General features: G+C 36.2%; 1 protein-coding gene across 3 annotated transcripts in view; it reads right to left on the reverse strand.

Moving 5' to 3' along the window:
- Window positions 1-21,240, reverse strand: part of SHANK2 (SH3 and multiple ankyrin repeat domains 2) — a 350,898-nt gene that overhangs the window by 291,541 nt on the left and 38,117 nt on the right. For all 3 annotated transcript variants that reach the window (XM_040558301.1, XM_040558303.1, XM_040558302.1), the window contains exons 4-10: window positions 17,508-17,727; window positions 7,722-7,925; window positions 5,990-6,061; window positions 5,300-5,408; window positions 4,871-5,022; window positions 3,909-4,076; window positions 1,670-1,786 (exon numbers count right to left, since the gene is read on the reverse strand). In XM_040558301.1, coding sequence (XP_040414235.1) covers window positions 1,670-1,786; window positions 3,909-4,076; window positions 4,871-5,022; window positions 5,300-5,408; window positions 5,990-6,061; window positions 7,722-7,925; window positions 17,508-17,727 — 1,042 coding nt within the window. The remainder of the gene's footprint in view (window positions 1-1,669; window positions 1,787-3,908; window positions 4,077-4,870; window positions 5,023-5,299; window positions 5,409-5,989; window positions 6,062-7,721; window positions 7,926-17,507; window positions 17,728-21,240) is intronic.

A 21,240-nucleotide genomic window follows, 5' to 3' on the forward strand; every position in this document is an offset into this window, starting at 1 on the left:
CAGTACTTAGCTGGTACTTAAGAAAACAAAATTACTGAAATCCTGAGAAAATTCCCTGGGGAAAGCTGGAAGGGAAAAATCCAATGGGTAATGACTCCATCTACAGGAATCAAGAGGCAAAAAGGATCTTGCTGTCCTTCCCATCCTCTTCTTCTGGAAAAGGTAAACACAGGTCCTTCCACATTAGCTAATAACAACTTCCAATTAAGTTGAAAAAATCAACATGGGTTATGGTTCACAGCACCAAAGAAAAACTCTTTACTTTTACATATTCCTGATTAAAGAAAACAAAATCAGGACACTGTAGCCACAAGATGTAAAACTTCCAGTCAAAAAGCCCAATTTAATGATAATGAAAACATTCATGATCTGTAGGTGAAATTTCAGTGAGACTCTCTGAATCCTCCACAGAATATTTCTTTCATAGACATCAGGAGGAGAACACACCTTTACATGAAAAATACTGTCATTCAATAGGATTATTCTAATTTCCATATCATACTGCATAACGTTTGCTACAAGTGTGTGATCTTGTAAATAACTATAGCCATGAAAACATTGCAATATAACGTTTTTTTTTAAAAAAAAAAGATGAATTTGCATTTTTATGTTTATATATGGTCCAAACTTCAAAATTCTTACTCGGAAAAAGTGAAATAAATAAAGTTTGAAAAAATATTTTTAAAATATTCACTTAACAGAAATGCCTATAGTTACTTGTGTCTAATTCCTGATGGGAAGCATAAATGCAAAATTTTTGTTGAGAAAAAAGTGACTTTCAGTCCTCTGCAAAATCCTCTAGGAATTTGTATGCCTACAGAAGCAAAGAAACCATTGCTAAGTTTAACCTAGTTGTTCTAGGGACTTGACCTGTTGAAGACCACCAGCCAAGAGGGAGCAACAAGCAATCCACAGAGACACTTACCCACTGATATGTTGCATACTTCAAACAATAATGAGCATTAACAGGGAAATTTTGTATGACTGGACTCTTTATGAATTGGAATCAATTATGGCATACACAAGTCAACTGTCAAATTATTCCCCAAATTCTATTTTTAAAACAGTCAAGTCTTCAATACTTGAAGAATCTGCTTTGAAAAGACATTTGAAAAAGCTGAGATTGTAATTAATTAAGAAGCAGATGCTTTAACAGATGTTTCACTAGTTCCAGTCACATCTTATGACTTGTATTTTCCTAATTCAATGTAAAATTAAACGTGCTGTGTTTTAACATAGTTGTAAAACTTATTCCCTCCCCACCATCCCTGCAGAGAGAGTATTACATGCTATCAAATCAAAATGGTTCTGTTATTTGTAAATGGCTACACAAGTTGTAAACAGCAGAAAATTAGACATCTTTTGTATAACCTACAGATATATTTCTATAGTATTTTCCAAGTGTTTCTTATTTAATTCTAATTTAAATTTTAGCAAAACAGCAGTAAGTTATTACCAGGAAACAAATATTCAGATACAACACTAAAAAACAGTCCAGTCATACATTGTGTTGTTTTCTTTTCCAATGAACAGGTATAATTTTGCTACCAACAATGAGCAGCCTTATTTGCAATCCATGACTAAAATACTAATAAAGTTGTGTTTAATTATGTCCCTTCTAGTTTCTAGGACCAATGTTTAAAAGTGGAGAATGTGTGTGCCCACTCACTTGGTTGTAAAGGGCACAGATGTGCAGCGCCGTATTTCCTGACGCGTTCTGCGCACACATGTCTGCGCCATAGAAGAGAAGATGCTCCAGATGTTGGACATGTCCATACCGGCAAGCCTATGAAGAGATACATTAATATCTCAGTTATTATACAATCTGGCTGCATCAGGCAAGCATTCCATGCCAACATTTTTTTATCTCCTCGTTTTTAAATCAGAGAATATGCTACTGTATTTTAGACCTAATTTTTAAAACCACCCCTGGACTGAATGGGAAGCCTAACAACCAGATCTGCATATCTGTCTGTGAACTCAGATGCGTGCACTTCAGGTAGAGCAAGTCTGTGCAAAAATTTAAGCATATGCTTAAATACTTGGGGAACAGCAATGTAAATTATCAAGAAAATACAAAGATTGATATCTTTCTAATATATTATTAGGCAGAATATATAAACAGAACTAATACTCCTAGTCAGCTAATCATGTTTAACAGTTGACAGAAAGTAATTTTTTTGTCCTGGAAATCTTTGGAAAGTTGTCCACTAGATGGCACTGAAGATGATCAGATTTCCAAAGCCTGATTTTTACAGTGTGAACACAGTTTAGGGAAATCTGGTCAAAATAATTGAAATAATAATTTTTAGATTCTATGATGTCACTATATGTACAGTGTACACGAGGCAGTGATCCAAAAGAGGGAAAATCTTCAAGTGTTACTTTCAGTCACACAGATAGAATGTTAAATCCTGAACAGCTGGAATTAAACCTGTACAGAATGAAACTCCACTGAAATTTGAAACTTTCCTGATTAACAAATAAGTTTGAGAAGAATCACATTCGTTCAATTCATCAGCCTCAATTACTCTACTCCTTTCTTCTCTGTAGCACACCAACTGAGCATCTCCCAGTTCATAATACTTTTACCTTGACATCATCTCAGATCAGTATCATTCCTATAATATATGGATTCCTATTCCTATAATAGTATGGAATTTAAGCTGAGAGATACAGATATACAAAGCCATTCACCCTGTCTTAAGTACCTAATTACTACTGACTTAAGTGGGAATTTTATCACCTACACATCTTGCAATTTGGATCAGAAGAATTAGTGTACTGTTCAACGCACAAATTAAATGTGACACATCTGGGATTGAACTGGATTTCCCAAATCCCAGACTAGTACCCTAACCACTACATCTTTTCTTTCTCTGAATTTAAATTGCAACAGACAGAAAAACAAAACAAATCAAACAACAACAAAAACACAGAAAAATGGTGCTTATTAAATAGTTTATTCATTTACAAATTATATGCAAAAACTAATGGAAACATCATACCAGCTGATGTTAGAACAGGAATATTTTAAGGCAATAGAAAGCAAGCATCTGAAAATAGGCAAATGGGAGAAACAGAATCAAACCATAGCATGAATGTGGGGGAGAATAGAGCAAATGCACAATGAGCCATAAATTATCAATTCAGTCCTATTTCTAAAAGTCAATCAACAGCTAGATATGAATGTGCACGTGTCCAACTTTCTATTCTTCCTACAGTAAGCTGGACTAAAACTAGGCCTTTACCCCACTTTTCTTCCTTGTTAGAGTGGGGTTTGACCTTCTCCTCTGCCCATCTGACAGCAATGCTTTATTCAGCTTATTGGGAGGCTCTGTAAGACAATTTACACAAGGGAAATATATTTCCCCTAGGTATACATGTTAGGCGAGCTGTTCAAACCATTCAAACCATTTATCAGAGCTCCCTGTTATGGTCAATGGAGAAAGATTGGTATCTCCAAGAAAGAAGAAAGTACATCTGACAAACACATAAAAAGTATTACCAGGGAAATTAACATTTAGCAAGTAACAAAAATATTGAGTTAGCCTTTTTTTTTTTTTTAATAAAGTGCCACTAAAAGGATGCTAAATTTCAAACTTCCAAGATTCCATTGTATAAATATGATTAGCAGTCAACTGCAGTAGCAATTTCTGCAGCAAAATCCACGGTAACCATAGGACTATGAAGTTAAAAAATATTCCATTGGGACAGCTTATACTTCTAATTTACCACAGCGGGATGCAAAGCAACATGCAAACAGAAACAGGAAGTAACTCCATACCTGTATGTGCAAGGACTAAACATATTCAAATGACATTCAAAACACTGTTTAACCATAAAACATATATGGTGCTCATCTCCTGGTACTATTTGAACTCTAACCAAAAAATAATCTTATCTACCTGATGAATTTCTTGCCATCCATTTTCGTCTTTGCAGCTGACTGTAGCGTGTTCATGAAGTAGCAGTTCACAGCAGTAGGGATCCCCTCCCACCACAGCAGTGTGGTACAGGGGTGTCAGGCCACAGCTGTCTTTGTAGTTAGGAGATGCTCCAAGCTCTAAAAGAGTCTGAAAGCAACCACAACCTGTGAAAACTATTATTTGGAGGGACTTGTAAGTGAAAATAGACTTTTCTACCTTTTTCTAAAATAATTACAAAGTTGATATTTGCCATAATGTGTATTTGTTGCTCACTTATTTACAAGCTGAAAGAATGGGCTGCAACACAGAGTAAGCTAAGGAAGGAATGACCCCAGAAGAATAAGGACCTCAAGGTATCTACAGGGATAGCAAGAAAAGGATGAGTGACAATGTCCTATTTCCATCTTTCCTTCAATTTCAGAACTGGCACTCTGAAAATGTCGCATTGCCTTTGAAACACATTTACCTCTTCAGTTACAGGATGCTTTATCAAAAATGTCATGCAATTTCAATACCTCTCAAAAGGCAATAAGCAAATGCCATAAATATAAGATTTAATCTAGCATATCAAAGTGATTTAAGAATACCTGTTAAAATATGAAAGAAAACAGAAAAGACTGTGTTAAGATACAATGCGTAATCCAGATCACTGGCATTTGCTTTCAAAAAGATAAGCAGCAATAATACTATTCCTATTTCCTCAAGCAGATATTTCCCAATCTATCAGTGAATAAAGTTAAATTTCACCACTACCCAAAAATCAGAAGTAAAAAGGCCCTTTATTGAAAGCAAATCCTAAGATTTTAAAACCACTAGAAAGCACTGGAACAAATATGTATTAAAAGATCCATTGAGTACAACACAGTAATTAACTGAATGCATTTTCCTTTATATATTTTTCTGGATAAAGTAATGTGTAATTTGCTACTAAAAGCATTTACCTTGAGGGTTACTTGGTTCTTGGCTCTAGCTGCTTTGTGCAGAGCTGTCATTCCATCTTTGGCTCTGAAGTCTAAATGCGCTCCTCCATTTTTCAGAGCTTTTATCACTTCTACTGCATTGTCAAGCTGAACTGCCAAAGTTAGTGGTGTTTCTGAAGAATAGAACAGTATACACATGAAAAAAAGATGACCAAATTTATAAAATAAAGAACATTTGCTTTAAAAACTTTTAAAATGTGAAGTTAAAAATACTGATTAAAGAAAATCATAAATTATCAATTTCCTTCTTTGGACAGAAAAACCATACAGATTCCATTAGCCTAGAGTTATGAAGGCAACAGAAAGAATGCATGAGATTTAACCTGTTAATCAGTTTAGGCTGAGCAACCCCACGGTACTACGCTACGCTGCTACTTTTATTGTTCTGACCTCCACTTTCTAGGTCATGATAGTTGGGGTCCAGTCCTCGGTCCAACATTTTTGTGATTTTTTCCACTGAGAGATGGTGGACATGATCCATAAATTTTCTCAAATTAGCCTGAAACAAAGCATGACAAATTAATCATCCTCTGATTGTAAAAGGAAAATTTTGACTAAAAGTGAAATATCCTGTCACTATATACCCACTGACACCATGGAACAAATTCACACTCCTGGAGAACCCAACTTTATGCTGTGAGCATAAACCATGCAGTTTGTAAAGTTTAGAAGTCAAACACAAGGAGAAGATTCTGTTGTTCATAGTTTTAAGGAAAAAGTGAATGAAGATTCTCTCAGTAAGAAATTAGGATAATGTAAGGTGATCATTATTATTCTGACCTGCAAATGAGTCTAAAGCCATAGATCAGCATTTCTGCAGCATGCTGAAAGCATGTATTTACATAATAAGATTTATTCGATATTACTTGTACACCTACGTAAAAGTCAAACATGGGATTTTTTCTACAAGCAAAAATCCCAGATCACAATTCACACATCCCTGTTGGCACTGCAAACACATACTACTTGTTGTTTGGCAACTGGACCAGGTAGTAATGAACTCCTACTTATATCCAGTTTCTCAGACACATTACTTTTCTAAGAACACATTTGTTCGCTTCCCCAGTAAACTGGGCATACCTTTGTGTGAAGCTTGGCCAGTTGTTTTTCATCAAGATTGAACTGTTTGTATACTCTTTTCTTGTATCGAAACTGAGAGGAAACAAGCAAACAAAAATTTAAAATACCCCATTTTGCTTAAAAAATAATAACAAGAATGTTTCTGACCTTACCAGGAAGTATCCATGATGATGTAGATTTTGGAAAAATTAAAAAAAAAAAAAAGGCTTAGTATTTCATTTTGAATATTCACCAATAATCAGCCCAACAATCAGCTTAACTTAGTGTCATTTTGGCCATACTGTTCATGTAAGCAAAATTGCTACCTTGTATAAATATACTGAAATGAGTGGAGTTACATGGGAAATGAGATCAGCCTCTAGAATCTACATAAATACGCAAGAATTACAGTGAAAAGAGCTTTCCCCCTAAAGACATCTGTGCATTTCATTTATAGCCTCAGATTGAAAGGAGGCCTGGGAAAGCATGTTAAATAACAAAATACATATTTCAAAATAGCAGCTTAACACTTCTGAAATTTAAATTAAAGAAAAAGATTCCTGAAAAATCCCTTAAACAGCATAGGCAGCACTTACACATGGGAATAGTTTTCCTGATGCTTAACAGAACTGGTCCTGTGAATGAGGTTCATAGGACTGTCTCTTTTGACTGAAACTCAAACACTGTGAGCAGTTTGATGCCCTTTGGCTAGAGTAGACAGATCTACAGCCAAAATCATGTGTTTATGTAATTATAATTTCCTATTATTTCATGATACTACACACAGTTCAAAGAATGCAGCACATTTGTTGGGCAAGGAGCCTATATGGTAGGTAGCTTTAATAACAGCTTTTAAAAAAGATCACTTTTAACCCTTGTACTGCAATCCTTTAGCTGTTGCTAGAAGAATTTTGTAGAGTTAGCACTCATGAAACAGAACACTGTAACAACCATGACAGAGAAAATAATGCGGTTATTTATTTTACTTATGGCTATAATATGAATATCATTGATTGGCTCTCAGAAATAAACTGCTGGAAAAGCCAGGACTCAAAACTCTCTCTGGACCCTGGTTCTTCTTTCCTATGTTTGTGTTGTAGTGGGGTAAGTCTGTTAATTACAGATTATTACTGGGTGATGTACCACCATACAAGCAATATCAAAATTAATTAAATGCCAGTTCTGTGCCCAGCTTCCTGCTGTACAGTGTGATCTGGCTCTGCTCTCTGCTTGCCCAGTGTCATAGTAGCTCTGCCCAGTTTAAGCCCCAGCTGCACAGCCCCTGCATGAGCAATGGAGAGGGGAACAGGTGACTGCTTCACACAAACTCACTCTCCTCAGGCTTCACTGAGACAAAAATACCCTCCTTTGGCGGGAGACAAAGGGTTATTATTCAGCAACTGCTACCCTACTATGTTAAACCTAATCACAGATCCAAAAGTTTAATCCAGTACCTTACATTTCTTTTTTAAATCAGACTACTCTCCTAAGATATGTCCCCTGTGTTCTCAGAAGAGGAAAACCTCAAAATCAAATTTTCTGAAGGGTTCGATTCTGTGCAGATTTCTGGGCATAATACATGGAATAACTCCACCAAGCAGGCAAACACCAGCACTCCTGGGAGCAAGGGTTCAAGTTCAGATTTGCTGATCACTGTTTCTAAACGCAATTCTACTGCATGTAGAAACCTCAATTACAGTTTACAGTATCAGAAGAATACAATGATATTTCAGATTTCTGATATAAAAAATACCTCTAGGGAAGGAACTCCTTTATTCACTGGCTGTGGGTATTCCCTAAGAAGTCGTTCCTCATCCAAAAACTTCCCATCTCTACCATTGCTTGCAGGCTGGAACAGTCCATAATTCAGGACATCTTTCAAACTCTGATTCAAAGTGCACAAAATTCGTTGCTTTGCAACCCACACTGAAGCTTCTGGGTTAAATCTAATGCATTTCTGCAAAGAGAAATGATAAGAAATGATAAAGGAAATCTAAATAATGAGAAAACATTCAAACACTATCATATTCTAAAATTCACAAGTGTTGTATATATATAAAATAAATCTACACAGGCCATGACAAAGCATACATCAACAGGATTATATTTCAGATGCTCCTTCCTCTGTAACAGCTAATGCACAAGCACTGTGAAAACCCAGGACATTTCGAGTCCCACCACAAAGATCAGAGACCACTTCCTTTTTCGGAGAAAGGATGCCTTCAAGGCAAACCTGTAGGAAAAGCCAAGTGTAAGAAGGGATGTTACAAGATATTTAACCATCCACTTGATTCTAAGATGTTCTGACGACCAGTCTGATATGCAAGAGTTTCACAAAAAAAAAAAAAAAAAAAAAAAAAAAGTATTCAGGCTAGAAATCTAATTTGTTTTAAGCTGTGTTTATCTCGGGGCAAGCTTATGAGAGGAACTATCTGATGTGAGGCAGCAGATGACTTGAAAACCTCAAAAGAACCTTTTCAGTTCTCTGATACTTACCAAGCTAGAATTCAGGAATTTAAGAAGTTTAGGAATTTCATAGAATCAAAGAATATCCTGAGTTGGAAAAGACCCACAAGGATCATCTAGTCCAACAGCTGGATTTAATAACTGCTGCCAATTTATTTTATTGGCTTCCAAATTTCTTTGCAATGTGCTACAGAGATGTTTTGACCTAGGAAATAGCAGATAGCTTTAATACTTTACAATCTTAAATATAAAAATGTAATCAAGTGAGATATTAGATATTAGATTTTGTCATGAATAAAGGTGTCTAGGAAACATTTTTCATTCTGCTTATATTTAAGTTTCATGATGTTTTGTGAAAAACTTTTTATTTTGTTCTTTTGTTTTGTTTTAAATGGAGATATGAAAGAGAGAGGGAGGCAGAAGTAAGATACAAGCAGTCTTGGACTGGTACTAGACTGCTTTGATTTTAACAATCCAAAACACTAACTTCCGATTGCAATTTAAGTCTGATAATTATTTTTTTTTAGCAACTTGAGAATTCAATATGCTTCCTTTCATTCAGTCTGTTCTTGTGGTCTATCTGTTCTTGATTATGTGCAAACATTGTAGATAATGATGGGTATTTCTAACTCTCAAAGACTTGTTAAGCTGGCAAAATAATAAATAATTTCATATTTCTTCAGAACATATTTCAAAATAAAATAAATCTTTCTATAGTGCTTATTCACATTGCACAACAATTCACAATATTTATCTTCAAATACTTCACTTTCCACATGTCTGACATTACCCTGCTCATCTAATGCATGAGGACAGGTGATAAGAGCTTAACCACCTGCACTGAACAGAAACTCCAGTGAGGAATTCTTTTTGTGCAGTAGCTAAAAGGCTTATTTTAAAATGAGTTATTTGATACATACATCACCATTACATTTCTACCACACTAGCTACAATATTTTATAAAATCCTCAATGGCAGAATAAATCTGGAAACACTTTGAAACTAATAATTTCACAAATTCACTTATTCACAGCCCTAGCCTTTCTACCAATTCATAAGAAACACAAATGTGCTTATTTTAATCAATGTTGATCCCTTTGTGTGGAGTACCTCAGCTCCCCTCTGCACGTTTTGCAAAATTGAGTTGTAAAAAAGGAAACACAAGAACAGGAAAGCAGAGAGACTTAGTCACCAGACAGTCTTCCTATGCTTCCACAACAGGGGCACACATATAGTATCAGTATTTCTCTCTAAATCTCAAAGCCCTTATTCAGACATGAAGCTAGTGGAAAACTTGAAAAAGGACCTAGAAAACAACAACAACAACCTGTTGTACTGATAATATCTAAGCCAGCAAACTTATTTCATATAGACAAACGTCATTTTGTGTCAAACTCTATAATCAAGGTTCCCACCTATGCAAGCAAAGGGATGCCAAAGAAAATTCCAGTTTAGGTGATAAAACTCCATAATTCTGTTTAACAGGACAATGTAAGAAAGAATTTGCAGAGGGTATGCATTCTTTCTGTAAATATCTTGTACGTGTGGTACCTTCTTTCACAATGTACTACCCGCTTCAGTGATGTGATATGTTGTCTTCTCAATTTGCAGTCAGAAAAGTTATAATCTGCATTTTAAGTTCCCTTAAGTAAAAATAATAATAAAAATAAATTAAAAATAATAATTAAAAAATATATATCAGAATTTCCCATCAAGTCTCCCATGTAGAGGCATTCCTCAGATTCTGCCATGTCTGTATTTAGGGACAAAAAGCAGCTTCTTAAAATATTCTATAGAATATTTTAGACTGCAGAAGACTGACAAAATTCTGCCCTTGTTTTCATATTTAAAATGCCAGAAACTTTCCTACCTTTGATAAAATAAATAAATGGACAGCCAAACATATCACTGTCCCCCATACTTTATCTCACAAAATATTCTTTAAAAACCTTACTTTTTCATTGCTAATGAAAAGCTACCCCTTTAATATAGCCATCTTGGTATACACAAATGCATATTTTGATTATTTAATTGGTTTAACACTACTAAACTGCTTAAATTTGGGCACAATACAGAAAGCAGTAAGCCCTTGCCCAAAGAGTTTGTGGTCTTTTTTTTACAGATTAGTCTGTTAAATCTGTGATATGATTAATTTTCCAGCTTAATCTGATCAAAATGCCCTTCTTGTACTTGCAAGTAGAGATGGAAAGCTGCAATAGGGACATGATAGCTTGTGTCTCAGCAATCAAATTTGTTGAAATTACTATCAACTTTGCCATAGACTTTGAGCTCCTCACTTGGGCTGTAGGACCTGATTTTGGCAAGGTAAAAGTACCAATACTTATTGAAAAATATGCTTGTAAAGAATTTCCATAGAATGGAAACATCAGCCCTATAACCAAGGAGACATACACAGCCAAAAAGGATTTAAGATTATCATTCTGGGGCATAAGTCAGACTGAAAATGAAACATAGGGGGGAGTGGGGGGGAAGCCCTCAATCTTGCTAAGCAATCTTCTTTGGGTTACAAGATCTGCAGTTAGGGAATTAGTAGCTACCACCAGTGGAAGCAGACAGAGCTATGGGATGCCAACAGCAGAGTGCCTGCAGCCATGTACAGCAGCAGCTCACCTGATGAAGGCTTTATGCAGAAGGGAATAGACAAAACAGATCTGAGGAGTGCCAGACCACACACAGCAGAAAGCATTTTACAGCACATCAAACCTTCATAGACTCACACCTACGTAATCTGCACATAATGAACAACTGTGCAAATGCAGCCATGAAAGGTATGTTCATAAGAGGAAAGGATTCTTTGCCATTATCACATAAATAGCTAATCAGTACTGGATTAGGAATGAGCTCAAAATCCATACAGAAAATTACTATCAATAATAATGCATCAACATGCACTGTCAACAACAGGATATCATGAAATCTGACTTCAGCAAACTGGGATTTACTGCCTGCCTGAGGAAATTGAGAAGCTCAGCAGGCAGGCTGAGGATTGCTTTCCATCCACTGGGCTGAAATACATTGTTGGTTCTTCCAGTTTTAGGTAAAAACAAGCTATAGTTCAAAAGAACTTAAAGCCTCAAAAAGTACCAGGCAGGCACTAAGACCTTGGATTACTTTTCTCTTGTGTCCGCCTGTTTAAAGAAAGGAGAATTTAAAAAGCCTAGTACCAAAGTTTAATTTCATGGCAGAAGTCAAGCTTGACTTGTGTTCTGACCAGCCTCAAGGTCGTTCTGGGGTAACAGCTGCTGGCAGCCTATCTGACATAAATCTACAGAGTCTGGGATACTGCCTTCTTTCTTCAGATTCATTTGTTTGGCAGAGCAACACAACATGAAGCACTGGGAGAGACTGCCCTCTTGTTGAGCACAACTCCATAACTGTGGTGACCATGAGAAAATAAGACGGCAGCTAAGTCAAAAAAAGCTAGATGAATTTTTCTAGCAGGATACCTTCAATGACTTTTCAATAAAAAATAAATTAAAAAATAAAAACAAACAACAACAATAAAAACAGAAAACAGGGACAAGTTTCGTGGCAAAGAACAACAGAAATACATAAAACCCAGATATTTCGATATGAAAGATGTGGGATCTATTCATGCCAACCTTTTGTTGCAACCCAAGACCAGAATGCTGACTACATATACTATAAAATTACAGCAGACCTATTCAAAGGGAAAAGGAAAGGGAAGAGCAAAGGTGAAAGGGAAGGGAACAGGGGAAAGGGGAAAAAGGAAAGAGCCCTGAGTGACTCAAAAACACTGTCAAAATCACACTGGGCCACTAGAAATCCTAGTCTACCAGCAAGACAACATGGCAATAACGGTTGATGAAATGTGAGATCTGCATTTGTAACATTAAAGCTCTTCGGATCACGAGAGACACAGTCAATTATGATCTCATACATCTGCATGCTGGTAAGAGGAAGTCGCAAGTGCAACAGCAGGACAGGAAACAGGGGAATCATATAGCTCACCCATGCCAACTAAAGGGAAGATATTAATTCAATGGGAATAGCGTTCATGATACAGAATCTCTGAGGAATAACATTTATCCCTTCAAAGTCGATCAACCAACACTTCTTTATCATCAGACTCATGAGGATGTCAATCACACAGAACTACGCTGCGACAGAGGAACACTGACAAAAGGTTTGTACAGCTGCCTCCAAAATGTGATTGTCAGATTATCAAAATACAAGTTATTCCTTTGGATAGAAAACATCAATATTAAAGATGTGACAAACAAAAAGTGGAAAATGCAAATGAGAGTTTGGTATCTCAAAAGGAAAAGGAAAAGGAAAAGGAAAAGGAAAAGGAAAAGGAAAATAGAAAAGAAAAAAAAGACACCCTCATTTTAATTTGTGCCTGGTATTCAACTTAATTCCTTGACACACTGCATTCCTTCCTCATAACGAATTCAGAAAGCACAGAATTCATGAGATGAAAGGTCAAAGAGAAAAAAACCTGACCACATTGCCTCCAGGTGGCAGATCACCTGCCCTCATCCAGGGCATAAGTATAGATCTCCGCAGCACCCACAGTGTTTCCATCATCAAAACAAACACAAAAAAAAAAAAAAGGAAGATCAACTATAAACAGAAAATAACAACACACAATCAGTCACAAAATAGGGTACAGAATATCTGTGAAAGTTGCAAAGGAAACCCTGGAATAGATCTGAGGCAGTGGACAGCAGAACAGATGGGAAACAAAAAAGGGGCTTCTTAAGAAGGAAAAAAAAAAAAAAGTGTCTCAATCTGCAGATGTGACAATTGTGTTCCTACCTTCATAAAACAAAAGTTGCACAAACTAATCAAGTGCTTTATCCAGGAAAGAAAAGTACTGAAGGGAAGATTCGTAATAAATACTGAAAAAAGTAATGTATAAGGAAGGATACAAATGTATAAAAAGCAATGCAGAATAGGAAAACCAAAAAGCAGTTACAACTTAAGGTGTTGCTGTACCAAGCTGCCACTTACCAAACAACGTTTTGTGAGAAAATTCCAATATTTAAAAAAAGAAAATGGGGAGGGGGGTGTTTTGCTTATTACTGAAGTGGAACAGCAAAACAGATGGGCAGAAAGCATTTCAAAGAAGTTCTCAACAGACCCAATCCCTTCTCAACATCAGAAATTAATAAAACATTTGAATCTGAGCATTCTGATTTTAAACATAACCCAGAGGGAGCACATAAGCATAGGATAAAACAGAAGAGCAGAACAAACACCATATGTTGATAGCAAAATAATAAAAACATTCCTAAAAACAACTGGCTGACAGATCTCTTCTTGAAGTCGAGGAGAAAGAGCAATTCTGAACACAAAACGTTTGACATCACCGGTGGAGCACCATACAGGGCTTTTCTTGACAAGAGCAACTGGAGAAGAACCAGACTGCTTCCAGTTAGAGGCAAAACCTCTTACAATGTGTTACTGCATGGGCTTATAGAGGAAATGGACACATGACTTATCCTGGATTCAGATAAGATCCAGGGAGAGGTCAGATATGCCATCTATCATACAGGAAAACACACGAGCATCAGCTTGCTAGTTTTCCATGTCCAACACTCATTCAACGGCATATGCGGACACGGTTGCCTCTGGGCACGACGTAGATAGTTGGGATTAGTTTCAAGCCCTGGTGAAGTATTCGATCCTACCCATCTGAATCTTCTGCGCTAACAGAGAGGCCACTCTGGCCAGGAGAGAAGGAACACCCAGTTACTGTGATTCCCATCATAACAGCAAGAAGTAGGGGTCACTGTGAAGCCAGAGCCGTCTGTGCTGGATGCACTACAAAAAAGCTACTGCTCAAAAGATTACACCTGTGTCTTGCTCCATAAAGGGGTTATTAAAGCTGAGCCTCACAGTTTATTAAATCAGGAAATTAAATGCTGCATGATGCAGCTTTTTTGCTCACTCTCCTAAGCACGTATGTTTGTGAATATGGAGGGCTTTTTATGTGCTCTATTCCCTCAGTCATTCTGGTGAATCAGGAAATCTTTTAATCACTCATTTAAAACATTTTCCTTGCTCCTGTGCTAAGGATGACACTTAGTTGAATACAGATGATGAACAAAAGCAGAAAAAAATATTCTTTCTAAAAAGTATTGTTTCAACACGTTGTATTACCATCTGAATTGAAAAGGAGACAAAAAGAGAATTGATGAAATAACTGAAAAGTAAGTCTTCGTAAGAGCTTGTTGAGGTTTACAATATCTTTAAAGTTTCATATGAGAATAAGAGAGCAGTAAGACAAATTTCCTACAACGGGTGATAATTTATAGTTTTCTATAGCAGAACATCCTACTTATTATGCTTGGCGATTATTTTATATTTGCAATGAATTAAAGGTGATTTACACCACCGTCACTGCAGAGGAGCAAATTTTTATCCCTAGTGAGTTCAGCTAGTGATTTAAACCAGCCAAGTGCGTTCAATTTTATCTGAAGTCCTATACTTGCCTTCCTTTAAAATACATTCTTGGTCAGACTTTCTAAAAACTATTAAGGAATAAAAATATAAAACTAAATAATGCAATTTTGTGCTTCTTTGATTAAACAGCATAATTTTAAATAACTTTTATGTTAAATTAATTGTGATTACACAGCAAATGGGGTGCATGTTGGGTTTGGCTTGTAGTTATAACACAGCTCACAAACTGTTATCTTTACTGAGCTGTGCTACGCTGCATTTAAGCTATTCATTTGTAAAACTGAATCCAGATTTCACTTTTTTGTACAAGAGCTTGTGAGCTGATAAATCAGACATAGATCATCTGCTATAGGATTGTTTAAAACAATTGAGTTACTTTTCATTAATACTTTACTGAAAATCAAAAAAATACTGAAAAGTAAAGCAATAAAAATGAACAAATGAAGCAGGAAACCTAAAATACATTTTATTTCATTTCCTGCACAAAATGAATTTAAACAAAAATAATTGTTTCAATAGCGTCAATAAATAAATGATTGTTGGTCTGAGAAACACTATAATGAAATGAGAGGACTTCAGGAGGCTAACATCTCTTTGACTTTAACAGCAGAGAGAAGTCAGCAAGTAAAGCTGATCTTTCTGTTTATACTGGATCTATTCATTGAGCACTGACCATAATCAAAGATAGAGCAGACCGGTAGGATCACTCACAGAGGACTTCATTACAGGGAAAATCTTTTTAAAATTTAAGATGCACAACGGTGGATTTCAATATTTCAGTCAACACTGCAATGAAAGATCCAAGGTGATGACTGCTTCAGCCAAGGTTTAATAAGGATGCCATGGGTGGTTCCCAGCAGCCACAGTGCTGCTCTTCCCTCAAAAGCCTTGCTGTCCAGCTCAGGTCCCACACCACCTCTTCTTCACAGAGTTTAATCTCATACAATTTCAACTATTAGAATGGCACTGTAATTTCAGCAGAAACAGGTTCAAGCCTTAACCAAAAAATAAAAAATTAAATACAAGAAATGCACTGTGTGGGTTGAGATTTTTTAAAAAAAAAAAGGGGGGCTCTACAACCACACCTGAGGCCACACTGTCAAAACATCTCTTTCCTGTCAGCCTGTAGACAGGCCATCTCTATCATTCCAAAAATGAACTTAATTAAAAACAAAGAAGTAATTTCATGTTAGATAAATTCTCAGTGGCAGCACAGTATGATGTAGATCTTAAATGTCAGCATGGAGTGATGTATGTAACAGACATCCATGAAAAGGATGTGTTTTTTTAATCATCTTTGAAATAAAAAAAGTCTGATGTCTACCATGAAATGAAAATCCAAACAGCATTCAGGAAGGCCCAGGATAATTTAGATAATCAATCACAAACTTAGACAAGTTGTGGTTCTAGATGGAATCAGCAAGTAACTCCCAAGACCTTCTCTAGGATGCAATTGCTATTCCCTTTGTAGCATTTCTGGAGGACAATGATTCTTTTACTTCAAAAATTACAACAGCAAACTTTTCCAGATTTATTTTCCTAACTTTCCATGTCCTGAACCTCACATATTCTACCATAAAAGAAACACATCTTAATAGTTTGCTGCCAGAAAGAGCAAGGAATTTGGACTGTAGATTTTTGATATCTAAGGAACGTCCATGACGTATTTTTTGATTGAAATATTATTTTTATTATCAAATCAATCATATGATTTTAAACAAATGGAAATTCTGCTTAATGCCTCTTTCTGTAAGACTTGAGTGATTAAACCTTTTATTGAAAATTCTATTTTCATTCAATAGACAAAGGGATTTTGGAAATAGCCATAGGTTTAGGACATTTGCAAGTTAACTTAAATGACTCCTCTAGGAAAAATCAAAAAAGGTTCATTTTATCATTTCTGTTATGTATCCAATATAAGTGGTGAAGAGGTGAGAAAGAATAAAATAGTAATTTCATGTCACTGCAATACCTTCCTCCAAGTTTGCTGATTTCTCTAGGTGGAAGCCTGAGAAACAACACTGTGTAATAAAGGCATAGCAGCATAGGAGGAAGGGAAGATTTATTTTGGTGTATCTTTCCTTATCTTTATGCTCTGAATATCTTCAGCTTTCTAAGAAGGCTATTTTTTCATGAGAAGACAACAAAAAGGTGACTAAAGAGAGATCTATGACCTCCTGCCAGACCCCAGTTTAGTGTAATCACAAACTATCTCATGAAGAGAGAAACAAGAAGACGGCGGGGTTACCTATATGTGAAGTTTTTCTAGAGATGATGTGATTTTTGGTTTCAACCCTCACCTTCTGGTAAGTTTTTCAGATCCAAAATTCTCCTTACTCTACTCGGTCATGCAAACAAGGGTTTTACTTTATGGTCACAGCTTTCATCAAGTTAACGTGCTAAATACACTCCCTTGCTTGGGATGGTCCCTTATTTTAGGCAATCCATTGGACATACCACCAGTGTAAGAAAATTAGATGTGAAAGAAAACAGGACATAAATTTTGACTGATCTATTAAAAATTACAAAAAATAAAAAATAAAACAGATCTACTGTGAACTGAAACCAGCAAAGTAAACAATTTTAAACTTTTTAAAAATGGTAATGTAAAATCCCTTACTGTTTGCTGTAGATCAGGTATTATAATTCGAATCACTAGAGTGTTGCTCTGACTGTCGTCCATTCTGCTGCTTGGCTTTTCTGCGGTTGCTCTAATTGTGTCATAAATAGTTTCTTCTTTGGAGCTGTCTGATTCAGATTCAACAGAATAGTCGGAAAAGCTTTGTGCCATTTCATCTTCGCTTGATGTTGGGCTACGAGGCATGTTCAAGCTTTTTACCCTGCCAATACAAAGCAGAAAGAGAAAAAAGTATATATAACTAAAGTCTTAAAAACAAATCAGCTACAAGGTCTGTTTGTTTTCCTAGAAGTAATACACATTTCAGCAGTGAAGTCATAGGTTTCATCTTCCTTTTATTTCCTCCTATAATTTATAAGGGTAGGCACAGTGCAATGGAAATAAATCTAGCTACCAGTTTACTACTAAAGAGGAAAAGGGGTAGGAGAAAGAGAAGAGAGAAATGAAAGAGAAAATGACCTTTCTTCCAGGCACTCCTGGCTTTCCAAAAGATCCATCACCAGGTTCTTTGTTAAACAGAAGTGTTGTAAACTGTAATTCCAGTTACAGGTCAGCTAGACATGACCTCAAAGCATATTTCTCCCAGTGTAACAAGACATTTCAAGAAATTAATATAGCTGCTAAACTAACATTATCATTGAGACCTAACTAGAATTGAGAAACTGTACAGGTAAGGCTTCAATAAAAGACAGTATTTGCAAATAGCAGAATCAACCAGAAATGAAACCCTATAGGGAGCTAGACAGATACAGATGCTTCTTTGTGGTCTGTGGCTCGTATAACACCCTTTATTATCTACACTATCAAAATCTTTCTATTATACATGTTTAAATACAGGGCTTAGTAATACCTTTTAATCTGTGGTATCGATTAGGCTAAAATGAAAGTAACATTTAATTCTAAAGTAAGGATATTTGCATTCAGATGTAAATTGCATCACCTAAGGGCTCACAGTAAGAACAGCAGAAAATTTTCCTTCTGGGGTTTTCCAACTACAGCAGCAAAAGACCTTTTTTGTCCCACAAACTCAAAGCTTCTCCTGGAAATGAAAATTATTACTCTGTGGAACAACGAGGGAAAATTTATACTGGAAAGAAATGGAAAGATCATCATAAACTTTGCAATGCTTGAAAAGCACATACTTTTTCAGTTTTCAGAGGCAAGAAAAATGTAAACATTATTTTTCATATTTTCCATAAGAAACTTTCCAATAGAACTTCTCTGCTTTTTAATAAAGAAAAAATCCACAGGTAAAAGAAAAAATACCAACCAATTCCCCATTAAAGTGACATTAAAACAAAAGTAAAACACAGAAGAGAAAACTGACTTTGCCAAGGTCACTCATATGCCAGGTCATTGTACCACGATCTCCAAATGTATGCTTTGTACAATGGTCTCACAGTCAGATCCCCAAAAGTAAACAGAGTCAAACAGCAGCAGGGACTAGCAGAACACTTCGTAGCACTGTGTCTCACTATTCAGTTTGAGTCAACTAAATATCACAACCACGTTACTCATTCCTCTTCAATGACCGGTCACTTATACTGATATGCTTACAAATCAGGCATAAAAGACAACTTCTAATTCAGCAAATTCTAATTTTAAGGTGTCCCTATGCTGGAGCCAGCATCTGCACCAGAGCACAGGCAGTGGCAAGGCAGGCCTAGAGCTTGAGGTCAAAGTCAAGCATTTCCAAAGCACATCACATATCCACATCATCAAGTAGTATTGTTATTTCTGGTGAAGGACAATTCCAGTATTATTACCCTCAGCTATAATTACTAATGAAGACAAAAACAGTGCATTCAAAAATCTGAAAGCGTGCCAGTTCACAGCAGCTTAATGCAAGGCTCTATTTACAAAAGAAAACTCTTGAGGGAGTATTTCATCATCTTACTGCTTCACTGAACTGTAGATTAATGCTGCTCTCCAAAGCACCTTAAGTCAATGAACAGCCTAAACATCTCAATGGCTTCCTTATTTATCTACCAATGCTGAATCACATGAAACCAAAATATAGTAGGTTGATACACAATATTTTAAGAGCATAAGACATATAGGCCAGTGAGCGCAAGGGAAAAGACACAAAGAACATCACACAGTTTGTCTCTCCCTAAAGCCATCTGAGAGCATAATATATTCCAGGGCAATGGCTTCAACAACTCTGACAGAGAGCAGTAAACTGCAATTATACAGCATAGAATTAGAGAGCTGAATTAGGGAAAAGAGGAGAGAGGGGAGGGGAGGGGAGGGGAGCGGAGCGGAGGGGAGGGGAGCGGAGGGGAGCAGAGAACACTTCCCAAGGCTTTGGCAAGTGGATTTTCATGCAAGAACTACCCAGAAATATCTCATGTTGGAATAACAAAGAGAAATTACCAGGTGAAGAACCATCTCCCATACACCAAACACTTAAGTTGAATAAAACTTCTTGGAAAAGCATCAGCAATGTGTAAGTCACCTTATTTTCTGCAATACAGACCAAAAAAATGTGCAAGTAACCACAGAAAGGATAATGAAAGACTCTATCTACAACAGCAAAAAGAACAGAACTTATGCCCCACCCGCACTACCAAGAAAGAGATCATTTAAATGCTTTTTTTAAACAAGACAATCTGACCACTGGAGACACTAAACCAGTGTGCAGGGCAGATCCTGCCAGGGTGCAGAGATCAAACATGCCTCTCTTAAATCTCATTCTACACACACACACCTTAGGCAACTTGGTTGTTTGGCTCTTAGTTTGCACGGAAACAGAATATGCTGTCATTTGTTAACCAGAGATGCTCACTATTATTGCTCCCACAGGGAACATGTTATCTTTTAGGAGCTGTTTCAGGTTTTTCCCAGCGATATATCAAAGACTCTTCCGCAACCAAAACCATAAACTGAGGATAAGTAAGGCATGTTGTTTGGCTTACCTACATTTTTACTGCAGAAGAAAATACAGCATCACAAGCTCCTAATTCCCAGCTGGCAGAACGTTCTTTATTGGTTCAAAAGGATGTTACATAGATAAAATACAGATTAGTTTTTAATAATACAATTGTTTGGGTTTCCTTCTTTCCACTTTTTTTTTTCTAAACATAGCAGACCTTTGGTTCCTATAGTTAAGCTGATTGTTTTTTATAGTGCTATGATACATCAGTGTGCTGAGTGGAGAGAAGTTTCTCACTAAATGAAAACAGATTTCCAAAGATCTTTGGAAAACAGTAAGAGTACACAAGTTATCAAAAGGGAAGAAATTCAACTCCCAGAGCTCTATGTATCTGAATGGTGTGCTCCAGTGAGTGCAAACTAATACAGGAGGGAAAAGCAAGAGCAGTGACAAACCAGTCCATTTTTTGGAGCCTTACAGCTGATAAGTGTTGTATGGACAGAATGTATTAAATACATATCTTAAAATTTATGCTTAATTTTCCTAAATATTATAAACTAAATATTTACTAAAGAGCTTAAATTATCTTTAATATGCACAAATATTGGACATGGTATCTTAAATAAACATAGATGTATTATTATAAGATACTCAATACACATCCTTGGTACAAAACCATGTCTTAAAATCTTCAACTTAATGAAGGCTACATGTGATTTTGTTTATCCTAAAAAGTAACAAGCTCTCCCGTCTAGTTCTGTAGTGGTAAACTGGAGCAAAACCAAATATACAGACACAAAAACCTACTTAAAAAGACATCTCATATAAGGTCCTCTCCCT

This window comes from Cygnus olor, chromosome 5, assembly GCF_009769625.2.
Source record: "Cygnus olor isolate bCygOlo1 chromosome 5, bCygOlo1.pri.v2, whole genome shotgun sequence".
Taxonomy (NCBI): domain Eukaryota; kingdom Metazoa; phylum Chordata; class Aves; order Anseriformes; family Anatidae; genus Cygnus; species Cygnus olor.